Here is a 24,844-nt window from a genome sequence, read left to right on the forward strand (position 1 = left end):
AATTCCTCAGCATCACTCTACGAGGCAGTATAACGTCTTCTGTGGTTGCTGTCATGGGAAAGCGTATCTCTCCAGTCGATACCTCTATTCCAGTAATAGCGGAATCCTCGAGTACAGTATATGCAAGAGGAAAAGACCCCCCTTTTCAGTTTCAACAGGTAAAGACGATCACTCAGCCTTGAGCATCGCCTTCAAACTGAAAGGAAGGGACATCCCCTCATCGCTAGATTTTTTCTAACTCGTACTGACTTACAACTTGCCTTTTCCCAGTCGGAATTGAGACTTTCCTCTCGGAACATGGTTCAAGTTCTTCGGTCCCTAAGGAGACCTCCTTATGTTCCACTTCACCAGGCAACAAATTTTCACCTGGTTTAGAAGACAAGTGTTCCTACACACTTTGACAGCAGCCATTCAAGTCAAGGTACTTCATGGTGTCTCTTTCGACATAGCCCATTAATGAGAAGGGTCAAAGGCAATGTTCAGTTTTGTCCCCGAGTATGTTGCTAGACACAGTCTCCAGAGGTGACGGATCCTACACAAGTCTCCACTTGGTAACTGACGATCCAGATCATCTGTTACTTACCCGGGTTAAGGTATGAGGCTCTACCTTAAGAGAACGGCAACAGCCCACCCGGGTCCCTGCTCTTGTCATCAGCACTAGGAGAGACAAAAGGAGGAGCGCCAAAACATCATCTCTGGTGGATTCACAGTCATCAATTACGCCCTGAATCCAGATCCTCATCCAACATGTCAACTCGAGATGTCAGGGGCATAGCTATGCCCCTGGCCCTTCTAACCAGATTGCTCTGTGACGCAGGTTTTACTAATAAGGGTGTGAATGCTCCTGGTGACTCGCAACCTTTCTCCTGCAAGACGTGACCCACAGGAACTCAACACAATCTCTATCAGTCCTGTGGTGGCTGCACAACAGCTGGTTGTATACCTCAAGCTCCTTATTGGACAAGTAGTAGAAGGTTGAGGGCACTGTTACCCGGTTTTAGTCTGTGTGAATGAAAAGATTTGACTGGCTCTTATTCTTTTCTTCATCCTCCCCTCTCTTGGGGAAAGCAGCATCCTGGGTTCTCTGCATAAGCTGACCTCAAACTACTGCAGGTAAACCATGCTCCCTTGTGTACCTAGTATTAAGCTAATACTGTTGCGCCCCCATACCCTGGCGAGGTGGTATTGGGAAAGTCTTGGTTACAACAGTTTTTCCTACAAAAAGACTCGGAATAACTTTACCTAGACAGTCCCACTTCTAAATATCTCAACACACGGCTTGCATAGGCCGCGGACCTTGCTACGTAGCAAGGTTTTAACGAGGCGCAGGGACTCTTTATTTTGAGTGCTAACATACTCAGATAAGGAGCCCCCGGGTAAAGCCAAAAGCCAGATTGGCAGGGACGTCCACCCTTCCTAATGGGCGAGTCACCCCTAGATAAATAGCGTAGGTTTGTATTCCAGTTACGGAACAAATGACAAATTCGTAGATAATTCGTATTTTTCCTAACGATACAAACCTTAGCTATTTATACAAACTTGCCCGCCAGCCCTATCTCTCTTGAAGTCCTACCTCCAAGCAAAGTGAGCTAAATCACCGGTGTGTGAGTGGGAGTGGTAGCAAGCTACCCCCCCTAAGTACCACTAACTACCGGTGTGGGTAGTTAACCCTCGCTAAATTTTAATGGCCCGTCATTCAGCTTCGGAGAAAGTAATACCCCTAAATAAATAGCTAAGGTTTGTATAGTTAGAAAAAATACAAATTATCTACGAATTTGTCATATTTATTTCCTTGTTTCCTTTCCTCATTGGGCTAATTTTCCCTGTTGGAGCCCTTGGGCTTATAGCACCTTGCTTTCCCAAATAGGGTTGTTGCGTGGCTACTACTACTTCTACTACTAATAATAATGATAATGATACTCCAGATTGTCTGGCCTATTCTTCCCTCATTCTCCTCTGTCCTCATACACCTGACAACACTTGAGATTACCAAACAATTCTTCACTCAAAGGATTAACTTCTTGTTGATGAGGGTAGAAGAGACTCTCTATCTATGGTAAGCAGCTCTTCTAGGAGGACACTCCAAAATCACACCATTATTCTTTGGTCTTGGGTAGTGCCATAGCCTCTCTACCATGTCTTCCACTGTATTGAGGTAGAGTTTTTTGCTTGAGGGTACACTCAGGCACACTAATGTATCTTAATTTTCTTTTTTTTTCTTCAAAGTTTTTATAGTTTATGCACTATATTTATTTTAATGTTTTTACTGTTCCTAAAATAGTTTAGTAGTTCATTATTTCTCTTGTAGTTCATTTATTCCCTTATTTCCTTTCCTCACTGCTTATAGCATCCTGCTTTTTCAACTAGGATTGTAACTTAACTAGTAATAATGATAATAATAACTTTGTTGCTTCTGACTCGTGTCCCTTCAGACATGCTGAGCCAATGAGAATCCGAAATGACCAACCCTTTATGGATGCATGAAGTCAGGGAGATCAAATTGACCCTAACCCTCATGAAGAACCTGTCATTGGTGCTAGTTCTGAAGGTAGAAGTCTGGTACAACAGATAAACCTTTGCTGCCCACTACCCATGGGAGTTGCTCACAGGTCTATGGATAACCTTTTATACTTGGTCCTGCATTAGTTACTCGAATAAGTCTTGTTGTAAACTGAGCATCATGAGTAAGACAGCATTTGCAAATTAAGTATAGCAGTCATTCTGTTGTATGCTGGATTGGAAGCTTGATGCAGGCGAACCTCGTGATCAAGCAACTATTAAAGGACAATTGTTTGTATTTATGTAGGAACAAATCACAAACTTTTTATAGTAATTTATATTTTTCCTACCTTTACAAACCTGAGTCCTACACTGTCCACCTCAACCACCCCACAAGTCTCAGATTAAGTTCAAAGTGAAGATTACTCTACCAGATGGGTGGACTGGTCCTACCCGCCACTAATCGGCTATTACGACTTCCTCATTGAAAGTTTAAATGGCGCTCCAGCTTTGCTGAAGTCATACTGCTATTAAGAACTCAGGTTTGTATAATTAAGAACAATACAAATTGCTATTAGAATTTGTGATTTGTTCCGTAACTGAAATGCAAACCACGTTTTGTTCCGTAACCGAAATACAAACCACGCTATTTACATTGGGTATTACTTTCGGCGTAGCTGAAATGGCGAGCCATTAGATTTTAACGAGGGTAACTACCTCTCGCTAGTTAGTGAAGGGGTAGGGGAGGGGTAGCTAGCTACCCCTCCCCCCTCACACACCGGTGAACTGGTTCACTTCGTTTTTGGCTCGGGTGGTGGGCAGAAGTATCTGCTCTCACCCTCGCTTGGCAGCCATTAATGTTTTGTCTTTACTTAATTACTTACTTTTTCTTATACTTAATATATATACAGTATAAACATTCTTTATGTTTATGTATATATTTGGGTATAGAAATATAGTAAGTTTCCTTTTCAGTGTTTGTGCTGTGTGTGTGTGTAGTGTACGACAACGTCACCGCGTAGTTCCAGGCCACCGCGGTTGCAGGTCTTGGGGCACGATCTCTTGGTCCCTCGGTCGTTCCTTCGGCTTCCGATTTTCGGTCGCCGTGGGGAATCGTCATCGTTGGACTTTCTCCATTCATCTGTTTTCCCCGCTGTTCCTCCTTCCCTGCGGGGAACTTGGTCTCAGCGAAGGGAACGTGGGATTTTAGTTTGACTACGGTCTCTCTCTCTACTCGAGGTCGTTCACCCTTTTACTACTACTACATACTATTACGGTAGCCTCTTTCCCATTGCTGGTTGAGTTGCTATTCCGTTTATTTGTCTCAATTATTTTTAATGAATCTAATTGTATTTGTTAACTTTTCAGCTTCTGTGGAGAACACTTCCCTTCGGGGTTCAGTCGTTCTTACTATTTGTGAACATTCTTAAATGAATTACATAATTATAATTCTGTTATAATTCTGTTTTTGTTACAGTTCTCCGCCCTCCCCCTTCTCCCGTGAATGTCAGTGGGGGAGGAGGGCGTATACTTGGTTTGTAATTCTTATGTTCCTATTCCCTCGGGGTTTCTCTTCGGAGTTCCTCCCGGGGGAATTTTTGTTAACTAATTATTTATTTTATTTTCCCAGTTACGATATGGTTTCTTCGTTTGCCTAAATGTGCCAACGAAGCAGAGCTGTCCTGTTTGTGCCTTGGTAGTCTGCTGTTGTTGCCGCCTTTCTAGGACATCGTCATGGGCATGTTTCCTTCTCTTAGAAGTTCTCCCGTGACAACTGTCAGCTCTTTAGTTTATCTTAGAATACTCAGGAGGTTTGCCTCCAGGGGTAGGTAACTTCCCTTCTGAGGGAGGTTCCCTTCCCAGGTTTGAGTTTTTTCCCCTGCAGGGGGAACTTCTCTTACCTTAATAATTCCTGGATGGTTTTTCCTGGTCCTCGGGCGGTTATGCTCTTGGTGCTGAGCGACCGTCTTGTAACCATGCTCAAGGGGCTGAGCGGTTGCAAGGCCGCACCATGGAATTTCATGCGACTATGCTCTTGGGGCTGAGTGGTCGCACCTGCAGCTATGCTCAAGGGGCTGAGCAGCTGCAGGATCAATCTTGTGACCTCTCTTGTTCACAAGGGAGGCCACTCATAAGGACTCCTCTTCGGAGGATTGCTCCTTACAGGTCAGCTTGCTGATCCAACGGCCCTAAGGGGCGCCATCATCAGTGTCTTCTAGTCTCTTCTACGAAGTGTTCACCTCTCTCGTTCACGAGAGAGGCCACTCATAGAGACCCCTCTTGGAGGACTGTTCCTGTTCAGACCAGCCGGCTGTTCGGGACTTCTCCGCAGTTCGCCATCTCTTAGACCTGCTGACCTGCCGTTTCCGTTCCTGGCTGCTGACGCTGTGGGCGCCTACGCACCCTGTTATCCAACGGGCACCGGTCCCTTCGGGGCAAAAGGGGCTTTCTCACACTGTGAGTAAGTTCCTTAACCCTGGATAGGTACGATGGGTCGTTTGCGACCCCGAGCGTCCAAAAAAAACAGGTTTTTCTCACGTGACTCACCCCCGTGACTGAATTTGTGGGTGATCGACCTGCAGGAGGTGTCTCCCCTACACGCTCTAGTAGTGTCCAGATGTGCATTGCTGTAGCTGTACTCCTTCCCCGATTTCTGAGACGCGTCGGGGTCGTTCGCGACCGAGTTTACCCTTCTAAGGTAGTTTGCATAATTATCAAAGTTATTACGTATTATGAAATTGTCGTAGAATGGTGCAACTTGTATAGGTTATCAGTTGTGGAAAGTCTTGGTGGATTGTTTGGCTACCATGTGCATGATTTTTTTTTTAGTTAAAATGTCGTTCATCACCACGAGGACCATTTTACCGCGAGTGCCCCTTTTTCATTTTTTTTTCATTTTTTTGCCAAGTTATTTTTCCGTAAGATATTGCCAAATAGGGTCGTAAAACTTTTGCTTGTTTAGTGTTGGAAAGTGTGTCTAGATGATCTGGCTACCCATGCATGACTTTGTTTTTGTCAGATACGACGTAGTTATTGGTATATTGGGTATTTAACTGCGGTTACCAATTTCTGTTTTTTTTTTCAATATTTGTAAAAATTACTACGTAGTAAGGAATTGCCGTATATTATTCATTTTTTTTTCATGTTTATGTGTTAGAAAGTGTGCCTTGATGGTTGGGCTAACACGTGCATGTCTTTTTTTTTATCTGAGATGCCGTATATTAGAATGTCGGGCATTTTACCGCGAGTGTCCCTTTTTCATTTTTTTTCATTTTTTTGCCAAGTCATTTTTCCGTAAGATATTGCGAAATAGTGTCGTAAAACTTTTGCTTTTTTAGTGTTGGAAAGTGTGTCTAGATGATCTGGCTACCCATGCGTGATTTTGTTTTTGTCAGATACGACGTAGTTATTGGTATATTGGGTATTTAACTGCGGTTGCCAATTTCTGTTTTTTTTCAATATTTGTAAAAATTTACTACGTAGTTAGGAATTGCCGTATATTATTGATTTTTTTTCATGTTTATGTGTTAGAAAGTGTGCCTTGATGGTTGGGCTAACACGTGCATGTCTTTTTTTTATCTGAGATGCCGTATATTAGAATGTTGGGCATTTTTCCGCGAGTGCCCCTTTTTATTTGTTTTGCATTTTTTTGCTTAGTCATGTTACCGTAAGGAATTGGCAAGTAGTGTCGCAAAACTTATATTTTTATAGTGTTGGAAAGTGTTTCTAGATGATCTGGCTACCCATGCCTATTTTTTTTTTAGCCAGATATGGCGTATATATAAGTATGTGTTCGATTTTCCTGTGATTGCCATTTTTTCGTTTTTTCCCATTTCTTTCAAAATTACTACGTACTAAGGAACTATCACAGAGTAATATTTCATTTATATGTTTATTTGTCGGAAATGTGCCTTGATGGTTTGCCTAGCACGTGGCTGAAATTTTTTTTTCTGAAATGCCGTATATTAGAATGGCCATTTTTCCACGAGTGCCCCTTTTTATTTGTTTTGCCTTTTTTTTGCTTAGTCATGTTACCGTAAGGAATTGGCAAGTAGTGTCGCAAAACTTATAATTTTATAGTGTTGGAAAGTGTTTCTAGATGATCTGGCTACCCATGCCTATCTTCTTTTTTTAGCCGGATATGGCGTATATATAGGTATGTGTTCGATTTTCCTGTGATTGCCATTTTTTCGTTTTTTCCCATTTCTTTCAAAATTACTACGTACTAAGGAACTATCACAGAGTAATTATTCATTTAGATGTTTATTTGTCGGAAAATGTGCCTTGATGGTTTGCCTAGCACGTGGCTGAATTTTTTTTTTTCTGAAATGCCGTATATTAGAATGTTAGCCATTTTTCCGCGAGTGCCCCTTTTTATTTGTTTTGCATTTTTTTGCTTAGTCATGTTACCGTAAGGAATTGGCAAGTGTCGCAAAGCTTATATTTTTATAGTGTTGGAAAGTGTTTCTAGATGATCTGGCTACCCATGCCTATCTTTTTTTTAGCCAGATATGGCGTATATATAGGTATGTGTTCGATTTTCCGGTGATTGCCATTTTTTCGTTTTTTCCCAATTCTTTCAAAATTACTACGTACTAAGGAACTATCACAGAGTAATGATTCCTCTAGATGTTTATTTGTCGGAAAATTTTGTTTACTTTTTTTTTTGATTGAATATCATCAAATTTTTTTAGCTAAAATATTATATTGTTTTACATTTTTTTTTTTTTCGATTTTATTTCCCTTCAAAAAAATTTTTTTGGGTCAGAATTTTAATTTTATAGTCGTAAAATAATCGTCAATTATCCAGCAACCCACCATACAATTTTTATGCATATCCAATAATAATTAGATTAGTAAATAACACCTTGAAATTGACATACCCTTCCTACATTTCAAGTGGCAGATTAGGGAGTCTGAGTCAGTGTGGTTGGCGGCCATTTTGTGGACATATCCGAAGCGTAAGCTGCCCTATCTATATATATTCTTGTTCCCTATAGAATTTGTGATATTTTGGTATATTTTTACCTGCATAAATATCATATTATATATTAAATATATGTATTTTTTTACGAAATTTCTAAGTACTCAAAAAATTACCTTTAGATATGGCCCCTGATATAAATGTAATTTACAAAATAATGAAGATTTTTTTACATATTTCTATTTTAGGATAACATATGTTTATTCCCTAAAAAAATTAGCCACTTCCTATTTCATTTGGGTACCCAAAAAAATTCATGAAATTTGGACAAATTTTTTTGGCCAAAAAAAGTTACCCTTTTTTTCTCATTTCAGATCTTCACCTCCATGGGTCTGACTTCATCCAAAATACATCAAGATGTGTCCTAAACATTCAAGAATCAATTCCTAAAAGGAATTGTGTATATATGTATAAACTTTTTTTTTATGAATTTTTATGTCAGGTCTTTTTTTTTCTACTTAATTTTTTAAAATATTTATAATAAATAGTTTTTCTGCAGATGAGTAGTATTTATCTTTACAGTTGTTTTAAGCATTCATGGAAGTTTTTTTTGGCAAAAGAAAAAAGGAGGTTACTGCAAAAACTGATTTTTCAAGAATTTTTTTTGGCGTCGGGGTCGTTCGCGTCCGAGTATACCCTTAAAGGGGTGTCCGAGGAGCGTACCTATCCAGGGTTAAGCGCCAGGTTTCCCCTGCGCGCTCGCGCGCAAGCGCTCGCATACTGTTCCTGCTGTTCCTGAGAATTCCATCCAGAGGAATCCTGTTCCAGTCCTGATCGTCCCAGTTCCGGATCGTCCTGTCAGCTGTCCCTTCAGCGCGCGCGCTCGAACGATCTTCGTACGCTCGCCAGCGCCGACGATCTTCTTTTGCGCGCTAGCACTGATGATCTTCTTCGCGCGCAAGCGCCGACGATCTTCTTACACGCGCAAGCGCCGACGATCATCTTGGCTGACGATCTTCTTTCGCGAGCGAACGCTGATGGCGCGCTAGCGCTGACGATCTTCTTATGCGCAAGCGCCGACGATCTTTTGCGCGCTAGCGCGTACGATCTTCTTACATGCGCAAGCGCCGACGATCTTCTCGCGCGCAAGCGCCGACGATCTTCTCACGCGCGCAAGCGGCGACGATCATCTTGGCCGACGATCTTCCTTCACGAGCGAGTGCTGACTATCTTCTTACGCGTGCAAGCGCCAACGATCTTCGAGCGCCGTCGATCTTCTTACGCGCTAGCGCTGACAATCTCCAAACGCCGACGATCTTCTTGGCGAACAATCTTCTTTGGCGCGCTAGCGCTGACGATCTCCCTATGCACGTAAGCTCCGACGATTGTCCACGCACAGGCTCCGATGGTTCCCCGCGCCAACGATCTTCTTACGCCCGCAAACGCCGACGATCTTCTTGCGCGCACAAGCGCCGTCGATCTTTAGCACTGTCAATCTTTTGCGCACAAGCGCCGACGATCTTCAAGCTCCAACAACCTCGTACGCGTGCACGCTGACAGCCGCGCGCACGTGCTGACATTTTTCACGGGTTCTTCAATCTGATTCCTGCTCACCCTATGATGTCTCTCTCGCGTGCCCGCGTGCTCGCATGCCCGCACGAGAGTGTTTTCAACGGTCTCGCGCGCGAGCGCCAGTGTCTCTCGCGCGCGATCCCTGGGGTTTTCCCATCGCGCAAGCGCCCGCGTGCTCCCTCTACCAAGGTGAGATCTTCTCCCACCGCACCAATGGGAGAAACCCCACCTCGTGCAGGAGATTCGTCCCGTGTTAGGGATAGAAGAGCCCCCAGACTTCTTTGTTGGAATTACGTTTCCCTTCTAGGAGGGAATCGAAGGACTCTAAGAGTTCCCCCAAGTAGAGCATTTGGGGACAGGAGACTTTGCTGCCAGTTCCCCAGGTGGAGAGCAGCATGATTCAGAGCACCACTCCGTGGAAGAGCTTACCAGGCGAGTCTCTCTTGAAAAACTCTCTAGCCGGCAGGTGACATTCTCGGCAACAGAGATCCTGAGTCAGGAGAAGGTCGCAGAGTGCGCCATACAGGCCACTTCGTGGCTGGATGTCTGGCTAGGGTCTCTGGGCATCCTGCTGCGACCCAAGTATCTGTCCAAGGAGAGCATCAGGAAAGCCCTGGAGACCTTCCTTCTCACGGGCACACATTCCATCGAGTTTCTGGTCCACATAGTTTCGAACTTGTGGGCAAACTCGATCTTGAAACGACATGATGCGGTGGCCGAGAGGTTCCACTCGAGGGTCCCAGCCGTGGATACCTGCAAGCTCAGACACTCTTCCCTCTTGGGAAAGAGTCAGTTTGAGCCCAAGGATGCAGAACAGGCAGCTAAGAGGTGGAGGAAATCGAACCACGATTCTCTTCTCCAAAGGGCTCTTACATATAAGCCCTACAAACCTCCAGCACCTCAACAACCTCGCCAATCCAAGACGACGAAACCGGCAGCGGCAGCAAAGACGAACGTGTCCAAGCAGTAGCCCTTTCCTGTCAAAGACAAGAAGGGCTGAAAGTCCTCCAAGGGGAAGCAAGAATCCTAGAGGGAGCGGCCAAGGCTGCAAGCACTAGGATTGGCAATCCCCCTGCATGTCCACCAGTGGGGGGATGCCGGCAAGTTGCGCATTCAGGTGGCAGCAACTCGAGTCCGATTCCTGGACGATCTCCGTGATCAGTCAGGAATATCGCGTCCCGTTCTTAACGTCTCTTCCTCCCCTGACAGCGAATCCAGTGGCGTTGAGCGCCTTTGCCATGGATCGCTAAAGGGGCTAGCCCTTCGGGCAGAATTCGAGACCATGCTCAAAAAGGAGGCTCTCCAGGAGGTCGTCGACGGCTCACCAGGCTCCTTCAGTCAGCCCTTTCTCGTAAAGAAGGCGTCTGGAGGCTGGAGCCCCGTCATCGACCTCTCATCTCTGAACAAGTTTGTCAAACAAACTCCGTTCAGCATGGAGACAGCAGACACGGTCAGACTTGCAGTGAGACCGCAAGACTTCATGTGTACACTGGATCTGAAGGACGCGTACTTCCAGATCCCAATCCATCCGTCTTCCAGGAAGTACTTAAGGTTCAGCCTAGACAACAAGATCTATCAGTTCAAGGTGCTGTGTTTCAGTCTCTCCACAGCACCCCAGGTATTCACCAGAGTGTTCACCCTGATATCTTCGTGGGCACACAGGATCGGCATCCGTTTCCTCCGCTATCTGGACAACTGGCTGATCCTGGCAGCTCGGAGTCTACCTTTCTTCGACACCGAGACAAGCTTCTGGGACTTTGCCAAGATCTAGGGATCATGGTAAATCCCGAGAAGTCTTCTCTGCCTCCATCTCAACAACTGGTATATCTAGGCATGATATTGGACACCAATCTCCACAAAGCATTTCTGTCAGACGACAGGATAGCAAGGCTGAGGAGGATCACAGATCCGTTACTCAGACGAGAAGAGCTTCCAGCCCAATCGTGATTACGTCTCCTAGGACACCTTTCCTCCTTGGACGGACCTTCAGTGGTGGGGGACGGAGGGAAACCTTCGAATGGGAGTGCATCTTCTCGTCCTCCTCCCGGATTTGATGCTGTTTTCGGACTCTTCAAAAGAAGAGTGGGGGGCCCACGTTCTGAACCACAGGATCTCAGGCCTCTGGTCAGAATCAGAAAAGTGACTCCATATAATCTGCTAGAATGAAGGCCGTATATCTGGCGCTTCAACAATTCCAACAGATCCTGGCAGCCCACTCCGTGGTGGTCGTGAGCGACAACTCCACGGTAGTGGCTTATATCTATAAGCAGGGAGGTACCTTTTCGCAACAGCTATACCATCTTGCAGTAGAGATACTGAGATGGACCGAAGCCCACTCGATTCCACTTTCGGCTCGCTTCATTCCGGGCAAGAGGAATGTGCTCGCCGACAGTCTGAGCAGAGCTTTGCAGATAGTGAGTACTGAGTGGTCTTTGGATCCGCTAGTAGCCAACAAAGTCCTGACTTTGTGGGGTTTCCCGACGGTGGACCTGTTCGCGACAGACTTGAACTTCAAGCTTCCGCTGTACTGTTCCCCAGTCTCGGTCCCCAAGGCACTCTGGTAAGATGCCTTCCAACAACGGTGGGTCAACATCGACGTTTACGTCTTCCCACCGTTCGGTCTGATGAGAAGGGTGCTCAACAAGACCAGACTATCGGTCAACCTGGCAATGACCTTAATAGCTCCGCTATGGCATCATGCAGAGTGGTTCCCGGGGCTTCTGCAGCTCCTGACGGAATTCCTGAGAGAACTTCCTCCACGACACGAGCTACTCAAACAACAACACTGCAACATCTTCCACAAAGCCATAGCATCGCATCAGCTTCATGCCTGGAGACTATCCAGCATCTCCTCACAGAGAGAGGCTTTTCACAACAAGTTGCGGAAAGGATGTCTCGACATCTGCGAAAGTCATTTGCAGGGGTTTACCTGGCGAAGTCTTGTGTGGTTGGTGTTGTGGAAGGGGTATCTCTCCTCTCGATGCCACTTGTGTATTTGCGGGAAGAAATGCGCCTTTTGGTCTCGGCGGTGAAAGGCTAACGCTCAGCCTTAAGCCTGGCCCTCAGGCTGAAGGGAATGGTCATTTCTTCCCCGCTGGAACTTTCACTACTCAATACGAAGCTACGAGCTCACCTGCCCTCAGTCGGAAGTGAGACCTCCTCCATGGAACGTGGTTCGTGTCCTCAGGTCTCTTAAGAGACCTCCGTTCGAACCATTACGCCAGGTCTTCTGATCGTCACCTGACTTGGAAGACGATGTTCCTGCTTGCTCTGGCCTCAGCCAAGCGAATCAGTGAATTTCATGGTCTCTCGCATGACGTCGCCCATTCAAGGGGATGGGGGAGGTAACATCCGGGTTCGTCCCTGAGTTTGTTGCTAAGACTCAAAATCCTGGAGTTCCGGACCAACGGTTCGACTCCTTCAGGATTTCGAGTCTCCATTCTGTAACAGATGACCCAGACCATCCCCTACTGTGCCCAGTACGGAGTCTGAGGCTCTATCTTAACAGAACAGCTGCAGTTCGTCCTCGAGTGCAAGCCCTGTTTGTGAGCACACGAAGGACAAAGAGGAGGGTCACGAAGTACACCATCTCAGCTTGGATTCGCAGGGTCATCCACCTCTCCCTGAATCCAGACCCCCCTCCGTCACGTCCCCCTAGAGCACATGATGTCAGAGGCATCGCTACATCCTTGACAAACGTCAAACGACCTTCACAGCCCGCTACATGCAGGACGTGACCCACAGGAGGCTCGTTCTCTATCGGCCCTGTGGTGGCTACACAAAAGCTGGTCTAACCTCAGGCTCCTTAATGGACAAGTAGCAGAAGGTTGAGGGCATTTTTACCCGGTTTTAGTCTGCATGAATGAAAAAGTATGCCTGGCCCTTACTCTTTTCTTCATCCTCCCCTCTCTAGGGGAAAGCAGCATCCTGGGTTCTCTGCATAGCTGACCTCAAACCACTGCAGGTAAACCATGCTTCCTTGTTTTCCTAGTATTAGATAATACTGTCGCGTCCCCCATACCCTGACGAGGTGGTATTGGGAACGTCCTAGCCTAGAGCTCCATCTAGGTCGACTTCCTAGGACGGGTCACACCTCATTCCTTCACACACAAGCTTATGTAGGCCGCACGTTCCTTACGGAGCAAGGAACTTGCGAGGTGCAGGGACTCCTTATCTCGAGTGCTACACACACGGATTTTGAGTCCCGGGCAAAGCCAAAGCCAGTAAGGCTGGGACTTACCACCCTACCTAAGGGTTAAGTCACCCAATGTAAATAGCGTGGTTTGTATTTCGGTTACGGAACAAATGACAAATTCGTAGATGATTTGTATTTTTCCTAACCATACAAACCTTAGCTATTTACACATACTTGCCCGCCAGCCCTGTCCCCCGTGAAGTCCTACCTCTAAGCGAAGTGAACCAGTTCACCGGTGTGTGAGGGGGGAGGGGTAGCTAGCCACCCCTCCCCTACCTCCTCACTAACTAGCGAAGGGGTAGTTAACCCTCGTTAAAATCTAATGGCTCGCCATTTCAGCTACGCCGAAAGTAATACATACATATATACATACACCAAGGCACTTCCCCCAATTTTGGGGGGTAGCCGACATCAACAATTGAAACAAAACATAAAAGGGGACCTCTACTCTTTACGTTCCTCCCAGCCTGACAAGGGACTCAACCGAGTTCAGCTGGTACTGCTAGGGTGCCACAGCCCACCCTCCCACATTATCCACCACAGATGAAGCTTCATAATGCTGAATCCCCTACTGCTGCTACCTCCGCTGTCATCTAAGGCATCGGAGGAAGCAGCAGGGCCTACCGGAACTGCGTCACAATCACTCGCCATTCATTCCTATTTCTAGCACGCTCTCTTGCCTCTCTCATATCTATCCTCCTATCACCCAGAGCTTCCTTCACTCCATCCATCCACCCAAACCTTGGCCTTCCTCTTGTACTTCTCCCATCAACTCTTGCATTCATCACCTTCTTTAGCAGACAGCCATATTCCATTCTCTCAACATGGCCAAATCACCTCAACACATTCATATCCACTCTAGCTGCTAACTCATTTCTTACACCCGTTCTCACCCTCACCACCACCCTATCTACTCGAGATACACCAGCCATACTCCGTAGACACTTCATCTCAAACACATTCAATTTCTGTCTCTCCATCACTTTCATTCCCCACAACTCCGATCCATACATCACAGTTGGTACAATCACTTTCTCATATAGAACTCTCCTTACATTCATGCCCAACCCTCTATTTTTAACTACTCCCTTAACTGCCCCAACGCTTTGCAACCTTCATTCACTCTCTGACGTACATCTGCTTCCACTCCACCATTTGCTGCAACAACAGACCCCAAGTACTTAAACTGATCCTCCTCCTCAAGTAACTCTCCATTCAACATTACATTCAACCTTGCACCACCTTCCCTTCTCGTACATCTCATAACCTTACTCTTACCCACATTAACTCTCAACTTCCTTCTCTCACACACACTTCCAAATTCTGTCGCTAATCGGCCAAGCTTCTCTTCTGTGTCTGCAACCAGTACAGTATCATCCGCAAACAACAACTGATTTACCTCCCATTCATGGTCATTCTCGTCTACCAGTTTTAATCCTCGTCCAAGCACTCGAGCATTCACCTCTTTCACCACTCCATCAACATACAAGTTAAACAACCACGGTGACATCACACATCCCTGTCTCAGCCCCACTCTCACCGGAAACCAATCACTCACTTCATTTCCTATCCTAACACATGCTTTACTACCTTTGTAGAAACTTTTCACTGCTTGCAACAACCTTCCACCCACTCCATATAACCTCATCACATTCCACATTGCTTCCCTATCAACTCTATCATACGCTTTCTCTAGATCCATAAGCGCAACATACACCTCCTTACCTTTTGCTAAATATTTCTTGCATATCTGCCTTACTGTAAAAATCTGATTCATACAACCCCTACCTCTTCTAAAACCACCCTGTACTTCTAAGATTGCATTCTCTGTTTTATCCTTGATCCTATTAATCATTACTCTACCATACACTTTTCCAACTACGCTTAACAAACTAATACCTCTTGAATTACAACACTCATGCACATCTCCCTTACCCTTATATAGTGGTACAATACATGCACAAACCCAATCTACTGGTACCATGACAACACAAAACACATATTAAACAATCTCACCAACCATTCAAGTACAGTCACACCCCCTTCCTTCAACATCTCAGCTCTCACACCATCCATACCAGACGCTTTTCCTACTCTTGTTTCATCTAGTGCTCTCCTCACTTCATCTATTGTAATCTCTCTCTCATTCTCATCTCCCATCACTGGCACCTCAACACCTGCAACAGCAATTATATCTGCCTCCCTATTATCCTCAACATTCAGTAAACTTTCAAAATATTCCGCCCATCTTTTCCTTGCCTCCTCTCCTTTTAACAACCTTCCATTTCCATCTTTCACTGTCTCTTCAATTCTTGAGCCAGCCTTCCTTACTCTCTTCACTTATTTCCAAAACTTCTTCTTATTCTCTTCATATGAATGACCCAATCCCTGACCCCACCTCAGGTCAGCTGCCCTCTTTGCCTCATGTACCTTGCGCTTTACTTCCACATTTTTCTCTTTATATTTTCATACTTCTCTATACTATTACTCTGCAGCCATTCTTCAAAAGCCCTCTTTTTTTCTTCCACTTTTACCTTCACTCCTTCATTCCACCATTCACTGCCCTTCCTCATGCTGCCTCCAACAACCTTCTTGCCACACACATCACTTGCAATCCCAACAAAATTTTCTTTTACTATCTTCCACTCCTCCTCTAAATTGCTAGTTTCTCTTATTTTCACTTCGTCATATGTCATTTTCAACCTTTCCTGATATTTACTTTTTGCCCCCGGTTTTATTAGCTCTTCAACCCTCGCTAGCTCCCTTTTACATCCACCTACTCTATTCCCCCACTCTTTTGCTACAACTAATTTTCCTTCCACCAAAAAATGATCAGACATACCGTTAGCCATACCCCTAAACACGTGCACGTCTTTCAATCTTCCAAACATTCTTTTAGTTATCAACACATAATCCATTAATGCCCTTTCTACTACTCTTCCATTTGCCACTCTTACCCATGTATACTTATTTTTATCTTTCTTTTTGAAAAAGCTATTACTTATCACCATCTCTTGCTCAACACACATATCTACCAATCTCTCACCACTCTCATTTTCACCTGGTACGCCATACTTCCCAATGACACCTTCTACCTCTCCAGCGCCCACTCTAGCATTCAAGTCACCCATGACAACTACGTAATTCCTTCTACCCAGTCCTTCTACACACCCAATGTAAATAGCTAAGGTTTGTATGGTTAGGAAAAATACAAATTATCTCCGAATTTGTCATATTTAATAGGGGTATTACTTTCGGCATAGCTGAAATGACGAGCCATTAATTTTAACTACCCCTCCCCTCTCACACACCTGAGCTTGAGCTCAATTTGCTCTCGGCTCTGATGGTTGTCGGACGTATCTGCTCTCATCCTCGCTGTCATATTGGCAGCCATTTAATTGCTTTTGTTCTTTTCTTTTTCTAGTTTCTTTATATGTGAAGTTGGCCTCTGCGATCATGCGCACCTGCCATGGGTTTCCCGACCGCCCCTGTGGAACATTCTTGTCGGCGGTCGAGACTGATCCTCACGCCCTTTGTCCTTCTTGTAGGGGCCAACGGTGTGATAGTAACAACAAGTGTAGGGAGTGGTCTGCCTTCCAGTGGGAGAGGTTTTCGCGACAATGGAAGAAGAAGTCCAAATGGGATATTTCTCCTTCGAAGGTTGTTTCGAAAGGAGAAGAACCCAAGGCCTCTTCTTCCATTGCCCAAACCTCCTCCGAAGCTCCCACTCGGCCGGTCTCTTTCGGAGACCATCGAGTGGTAGCATAGACCGATGTATTGTTAACCAACCTCGGGTCTCGAGAGATGACGTTGCTTCCCCTAGCGAAGCAGCTCCACCTCTCCCCCCAGGGGATGATATGTCACTAACCTCCTTATTTCAGCATTGGTCCTCCTTGGGGCTTACGGGTTCGCCCTCCATGGAGGTTTTGCTTAACTACATCCGATTGGGTGCTGCTGTCAAACAATCGTCGTCACCGTCAGAGGTTGATCCTCTGTCTCTTGTCGACGTTGTGGTGTCAGAGGTATCCAATGCGGTCTCACCCATCTCTTCCACTCCAAACTCTATGGTAGCTGACGGCTTAGTTTCTCCCGGTCCTGTTCAACCTACGAGGGGGAAACTAAGTCCACTGTCAGTCTCTCCTGCTAGTGTTTCTCTCCCCCAGGGGAGTTCACTTACAGAGACTCCTCTTCAGAGGACTGCAGAAGGTCAGCTTGCTGATCCAATGGCCCCCAGAGGGCGCATTTGTCGGAAGGCTGGCCTTCCTTCACCTGCGGTGAGGAGGCGCCTCTTTGGTTCAACATCTTCGATACAGTTCTCCGCAGAGGAGCCTCTTGACCAATCATCCGTCACTGCTCCTGCATTGGTCCTGGGCCACCGCGCATTGTGGGAGAAGGGAAACTTCCAGAGGGATCCAGGATCCCAAAGCTACCACAGGCGAACCCACCAATGATTGTGACTCCTCCCAGGGATCCTTCAATCCATTTCACTTCAAAGGGTATGTCTGACAGCGCATCTGTCAGCCAACAGCCCTGGTTCAGTGCCCTGATCAGAGCCGTAACTCAGGCTTTCAAGCCTGTCTTCTCTGAATTGGGACGAAACCAATCACTTCTTCTACCCCTTTGAAGAGGAAAAGAGGAGTTCCAGATGCGGTCACTTCCCCAAGGGCGAAACTGACTCCACACAGACCTTCGAGACAGGTTCCTTCTATTCCTCAGACTGCTTCTCCTTCCCTTTCACATGAAGATTTCCCGTCTCCAAGGGAATCACGCGAGGAGAGACTTTCCCCTATCACACCAATGGAGGAAACCTCTCTTTGCGTAGAGGGGTCAACATGCATTTTGGCAAGTTCTGACTCTAATGAGGGCTCTCAGTGGGTTTTCTGACCCATAGATCTCTCCTCGAGAGGGCAAAAACACGATCTTAGACTGCGTCTTTGGTACTCAAAAACCCTCTGAGACCAGTGCAGCCCTGCCTTGGTCTCAAGGGGTAAAGAGTACCAGGGATAAGATCTCACAACAGCTCTCCGAGATGTCCTCCTCCAACCGTTCCAGTACCACCAACAAGCTCCTCCCACCTCTTCGCGTACAGCAGAGGAGGTACTTCGAGATGCTAGAAGAGCCTTGTCTAGCTCTTCCACTTCACCACTTGCTGGAAGAGCTAAACAGGGGAGTCCCTCTTGGGAGACTCTCCAACCGGCAGGTCTCATTCTCGGCAGCCGAGATCCTCAACCATGAGAAAGTTGCGAAGTGTGCTATGCATATCTGGTTGGGGACCTTAGGTATCCTGATATGTTCTAAGGATTTTTCCTAGGAACGTACCAGGAAAGTTATGGAAACCTTCCTTCTCTCAAGTACTAGCATGATCGAGTTTCAGGCCCACCAAGTCTCGAACTTGTGGGCAAATACCATCCTGAAACATCAGGATGCAGTAGCTGAGAGATTCCATCAGAAGGTCCCTAGCGCCAAGATCAATAGGCTCAGACATTCCTCCTCAGAGGGATCTGTCCTGTTCGAGCCTAAGGATGTGGAACATGCTGCTGAGAGGTGGAGGAAGTCTCATCAAGACTCCCTCCTTCATAGGGCTTTAACATCCAAGCCCTAGAAGCCTCCAGCACCACAGCAGTCCTATCCAGTCAAGACCACTACGACGACAACAGCAGCGAAGACTTTGGTGTCTAAGCCCTTTCCTGTCAAAAAAGGAAAGGCAAAAATCCTAGAGGGAGCAGCCGAGGCTGCAAATGCTAAGATAGGCAGTCCCCCTGCATTTCCACCAGTGGGGGATGCCTACTAAGTTGCTCAAACAGGTGGAAGTAACTCGGGGTCAATTCCTGGACAATCTCCGTGATCAGTCTAGGATATCGCGTCCCGTTCATAACATCTCTACCTCCCCTGACGACGAATCCAGTGTCATTGAGCTCCCTTGCCTTGGGATCGGCAAGGGGGCAAGCCCTTCGGGCAGAAGTCCAGACCCTGTTGAAGAAGGGTGGTCTCCAAGAGGTCCTCGACGGATCCCCAGGCTTCTTCAGTAGACTCTTTCTTGTAAAGAAAGCGTCTGGAGGCTGGAGACCAGTCATCGACCTCTCGGCTCTGAACAAGTTTGTCAAACAAACTCCGTTCAGCATGGAGACTGCAGATACGGTCAGACTAGCAGTAAGACCGCAATACTTCGTGTGCACACTGGACCTAAAGGATGCGTACTTCCAGATCCCAGTCCATCCGTCTTCAAGGAAGTACTTAAGATTCAGCCTAGACAACAGAATGTACCAGTTCAAGGTGCTGTGCTTCGGTCTTTCCACAGCACCACAAGTCTTCACCAGAGTGTTCACCCTAGTATCATCTTGAGCACACAGGATTGGCCTCCGTCTCCTCCGTTATCTGGACGACTGGTTAATCCTAGCAGACTCGGTGTCAACCCTTCTTCAGCACCGAGACAAACTTCTGAGACTTTTCCGGGATCTGGGGATCATGGTAAATCTTGAGAAGTCTTCACTGCTTCCCACTCAAAGACTGGTATACTTAGGCATAATTATAGACACCACTCTCCACAAAGCCTTCCCATCATACAACAGGATAGCAAGGCTGAGGAAGGTCGCAAGACCTTTTCTCAGACGACAAGAACTTCCAGCCAGCCCAATCGTGGTTACGTCTCCTCGGTCACCTTTCATCGCTGGCGTGTCTAGTTCCCAATGGTCGCCTCAGGATGAGATCCCTCCAGTGGTGACTCAAGTCCAGGTGGAATCAAGGTTACGACTCCCCGGACATCCAGATCCCCATGGGACCTGCGGAACTGACGGATCTCCAGTGGTGGGTGACAGACGAGAACCTACGAAAAGGTTCTCCCCCTGGATTTGATGCTGTTTTCGGACACTTCGTAAAAAGGGTGGGGGTCCCACGTGTTGCACCACACGACCTCAGGCCTCTGGTCAGAGTCAGAAAAGTACCTCCAAATGAATCTCCTAGGGATGAAGGCCGTCTTTCTAGCCCTTCAACAGTTCCCACAGTACCTAGCAAGTCACTCTGTGGTGGTGATGAGCGACAGCACCATAGCAGTGGCCTACATCAACAAACAAGGAGGTACTTTTTCGCAGCAACTATCCCATGTAGCAGTAGAGATACTGAGATGGGCCGAAATCCACTCGATACCACTATCGGCACGCTTCATTCCAGGCAAGAGGAATGTGCTCTCCGACAACCTGAGCAGAGCATCTCAGATAGTGAGTACCGAGTGGTTTTTGGATCATCTAGTAGCCAACAAAGTCTTGACTTAGAGGGCTTCTCCGACTGTGGACCTCTTCACAACGGCCCTGAACTTCAGGCTCCCTCTGTACTGTTCCCCAGTCCCAGACCCCAAGTCTGTCTGGCAAGATGCTTTCCAACAACGGTGGGACAAAATCGACGTTTATGCCTTTCTCCCGTTCTGTCTGACGAGGAGGGTAATCAACAAGACCAGAACATCGGTCAATCTTTCAATGACCCTCGTAGCTCTGCTATGGCATAATGCAGAATGGTTCCCGGACCTTCTGTAACTCCTAACGGAACCACCAAGAGAACTCCCTCCACAACACAATCTACTCAAACAACCACATGGCAACATCTTCCACAAAGCTGTAGGTTCACTACGATTTCACGCCTGGAGACTATCCAGCATCTCCCCTCTGAGAGAGGATTTTCGCAACAAGTTGCAATCAGGATGTCTGGACACCTGCGAAAGTCATCAGCAGCATTCTACCAGGCAAAGTGGAAAGTCTTCTGTGGTTGGTGTCGTGGAAGGGGTATCTCTCCAGTCGATGCCACTATTCCAGCAATAGCGGAGTTCCTTGTGTATTTGCGTGAAGAAATGCGCCTATCAGTCTTGGCAGTGAAAGGTTATCGCTCAGCCTTAAGCCTCGCCTTCAGGCTTAAAGGAATGGACATTTCTTCATCGTTAGAACTTTCTCTACTCATACAGAGTTATGAACTTACCTGCCCTCAGTCGGAAGTGAGGACCCCCCCCCCCCCCCCATGGAACGTGGTTCGAGTTCTCGGGTCTTTTAAGAGACCTCCCTATGAACCATTATGCCAGGCATCAGATTGCCTAACCTGGAAGACGGTGTTCCTGCTAACTTTGGCCTCTGACAAGCGAGTAAATGAACTTCATGGTCTCTCGTATGACATCGTCCATTCAAGGGGATGGGGGGAGGTAACGTTCAGATTCGTCCCTAAGTTTATGGTTAAGACTCAGAATCCAGGAGTAGCGGATCCTCGATTCGACTCCTGGATTTCTAGTCTCCATACTGTAACAGATGACCCAGACCATCTGTTACTATGCCCAGTAAGGAGCTTGAGGCTGTACCTGAAAAGAACAGCCGCACCCTGTCCTCGTGTGCCAGCACTATTCGTCAGCACAGGAAAGAGTAAGAGGAGGGTCCCCAAGAACACGATCTCTGCATGGATTCGCAGGGTAATTGACCTGGCACTGAATCCAGACCCTCCTCCGTCACGTCACCCCAGAGCACATGATGTCAGGGGCATAGCTACATCCCTGGCTTTCCAAAGAAATTTTTCAGTGACGCAGGTTCTTCAAGCTGGGGTGTGGAAACGGCAAACAACGTTCACATCCCACTACCTGCAAGACGTGATCCACACGAGACTCGATACTTTCTCTATCGGTCCTGTGGTGGCTGCACAACAGCTGGTTTAAAACATCGAGCTCCTTGTTGGACAAGTAGCAGAAGGTTGAGGGCATTGTTACCCGGTTTTAGTCTGCATGAATGAAAAGGTTTGACTGGCACTTATTCTTTTCTTCATTATCCCCTCTCTTGGGGAAAGCAGCATCCTTGGTTCTCTGCATAGCTGACCTCAAACCACTGCCGGTAAACCATGCTCCCTTGTGTTCCTAGTATAAATATTAATACTGTTGCGTCCCCATACCCTGCCAAGGTGGCATTGGGAAAGTCCTAGTCTACAAGTTTCCATCTAAAGAACTTCAGAACAACTTTCTAGGACGAGTCACACTTCTTCATACCTTCACACACGGCTTGCGTAGGCCGCAGACCTTGCGTAGCAAGATTTTAGTAAGGTGCAGGGACTCCTTATTTCTTGAGTGCTTACACACTCAAATAAGGAGTCCCCGGGCAAAGCCAAAAGCCGGATTGGCTGGGACGTCCATCCTTACTAATGGGTGAGTCGCCCCTAATAAATAGCGTGGTTTGTATTCCAGTTACGGAACAAATGACAAATTCGTAGATAATTTGTATTTTTCCTAACTATACAAACTTTAGCTATTTAACCAAACTTGCCCGCCAGCCCTATCCCCCTTGAAGTCCTACCTCCAAGCAAAGTGAGCTCAATCACAGGTGTGTGAGGGGGGGTTGTTGTAGCAAGCTACCCTCCTCTACCCCCGCTAACTAGCGGTGTGGGTAGTAAACCCTCGTTAAAAATTAATGGCTCGTCATTTCAGCTGCGCCGAAAGTAATACCTCTATTAAATAGCTAAGGTTTGTATAGTTAGAAAAAATACAAATTATCTACAAATTTGTCATTTTAATCTGTTCATTTTGTTCTATTTCCAGATATGTTGACTGTATTTCACATATAAAACAAGATTTTTAATTCTCAAACCTATAAGGAGCTGAAGGAAAGAGGAAAAAAATCAACTTCATAAACTGTACAGCATTTGTGGATATAATCATGGAGGAACCATTGCCATGTCTTGTCTCTGCTCCAAGCTTCAGCCAAGAGGAGGGTGGTGAATTATTTACTGACTCGGTTCCTGTATTTTCAGCTTTCTCCTGTGAAAGGTGTGGTTCAAATCTCTCTGCAAATCAGCGCTTTCTTGCGTTTTTACAGTCTTCCGAACAGCATTTCTCTTGTGAAACCTGTGGCAAGGATTTTGAACGTAAAGAAATCCAAGGAATAATTATTGGGAGAACATCCGATGATCAAATGTTTTCATGTGAAATATGTTGTATGAGTTTTAAAGGTAAAGGGAACCGTAATAGACACATGCGAAAGCATACAGGTGAACGTCCATATGAATGCAAAATATGTGACAAAAGATTTAGTCAAAAGGGGCATCTTGTGAAGCACACTAGGTGCCATACAAAAGAGCGACCTTATGTTTGCAATTTGTGCGGTAAGTCTTTTATAGCATCAGACTACTTAAGTTCACATTTGAAAGAACATGCAGGTGTACGCCCCTTTGATTGTGAAATATGTGGACGGGCCTTCACTCAAAAAGGGAACTTGAACAAGCATAAGAAACGTCATTCGGGGGAAAGATCTTATTCCTGTGATATATGTGGAAATAGTTTTACCCAAAAAGAACACCTTAATAAACATATGAGGCGTCATACAAAGGAACGTCCCTTCGAGTGTGAGTTTTGTGGTAAGACTTTTGCAGATAAAGGATATCTTGGTATACATCAAAGACAACACACGGGTGAAAGGCCATATTCTTGTGAAATATGTGGTAGGGCGTTTGCTCGACAGGAAACCCTAAATGTACATCTTAGACAGCATACTGGGGAGAAACCGTACAATTGTGAAGTGTGTGGGAGACGCTTTACTGAAAATGGGACCCTCAAACGGCATATGATGAGGAAACATACTATTGGGAAACAGTTCACTTGTGAAGTGTGCAATAAAGTTTATCCAGAAAAAGGAATCCTCAAATTGCACATGAGAAAGCACACAGGTGAAAGACCTTTCTCTTGTGAACTATGTGATAAAACATTCACAGAAAATTCCATTCTGACAAGACATATGAAAAAACATACAGGAGAGAAACCTTTCTCTTGTCCAATATGTGGTAAAAATTTTACTAGAAAAGGAGTTGTGGATAAACACATGAAGCTCCATGTTAGTGATGAATCAATTAAATCTTCTGAAATATCGACTGTGTCATTTGAATTAAATCCAGGAACAATTAAAGAAGAAGTTAGAGATGTGGCTATAGATATATGTATAAAAGAAGAGGACATGAGTGATGAGTCGCCCCCACTAGTGGAACCTAACACTTCTTCCTAATTATCTTTACAACAGACTCTTGCTGGTTCAGTCTAGAGCCATTTGTTCAAGAAATTAGTTATAAAGCATGTTTTAACTAAACCACGTACAACAGCTAAATCTTACCGTATTTCCCATGTCATAAGACCCACCTTATTTCCTGAAAAATGCCCCCAAAAATCACCCTGCATCCTAATACTGTACTAAGAAAAAGTTTTAAAGAGGATTTTGACAACCCTCAAACACCTAACTAATGACATACAAGTACATGTACTCACACTCATCAGACACAAAATATAAATCTACAATTATCATTCATATGTAATAAATAAATTTCTTTGTTCCGGCATAGATACAAACCTAGAGCTATTTATATGGTATACTTTTGGCATAGCTGAAAGATGAGCCATGATAATTTTAGTGAGGGATAACTACCCCCATCTGCTAGTTAGCGGGGGGGGGGGGGGGTAAGCTGGCTACCCCGCTCACTCACCTCTCGGCTGAGTATCCACTTTACTTTATGGGTTGGTAGAGGACGTACATGCTGCCTTTCTCTCCTGCAAAGACTTGCCTTTATTGTTTTTGTCATTTTTTCTTTTTCTCTTGTGTGTTTTCATTTATCTTATACATATATATGCGTTTATATATGTATAAATGGAAATATACGTT

At 45.8% G+C, this 24,844-nt stretch overlaps 1 protein-coding gene across 1 annotated transcript in view; it reads left to right on the forward strand.

Moving 5' to 3' along the window:
• Positions 1 to 24,612, forward strand: part of LOC137639012 (uncharacterized) — a 149,118-nt gene extending 124,506 nt beyond the window's left edge. The window contains exon 9 of the mRNA XM_068371337.1: positions 22,797 to 24,612. Within this exon, the coding sequence (XP_068227438.1) occupies positions 22,797 to 24,196 (1,400 nt within the window). The 3' untranslated portion in view covers positions 24,197 to 24,612. The remainder of the gene's footprint in view (positions 1 to 22,796) is intronic.
• Positions 24,613 to 24,844: the final 232 nt, after the last annotated feature.

Source organism: Palaemon carinicauda, chromosome 1 (genome assembly GCF_036898095.1).
Source record: "Palaemon carinicauda isolate YSFRI2023 chromosome 1, ASM3689809v2, whole genome shotgun sequence".
In the NCBI taxonomy this organism is placed as follows: domain Eukaryota; kingdom Metazoa; phylum Arthropoda; class Malacostraca; order Decapoda; family Palaemonidae; genus Palaemon; species Palaemon carinicauda.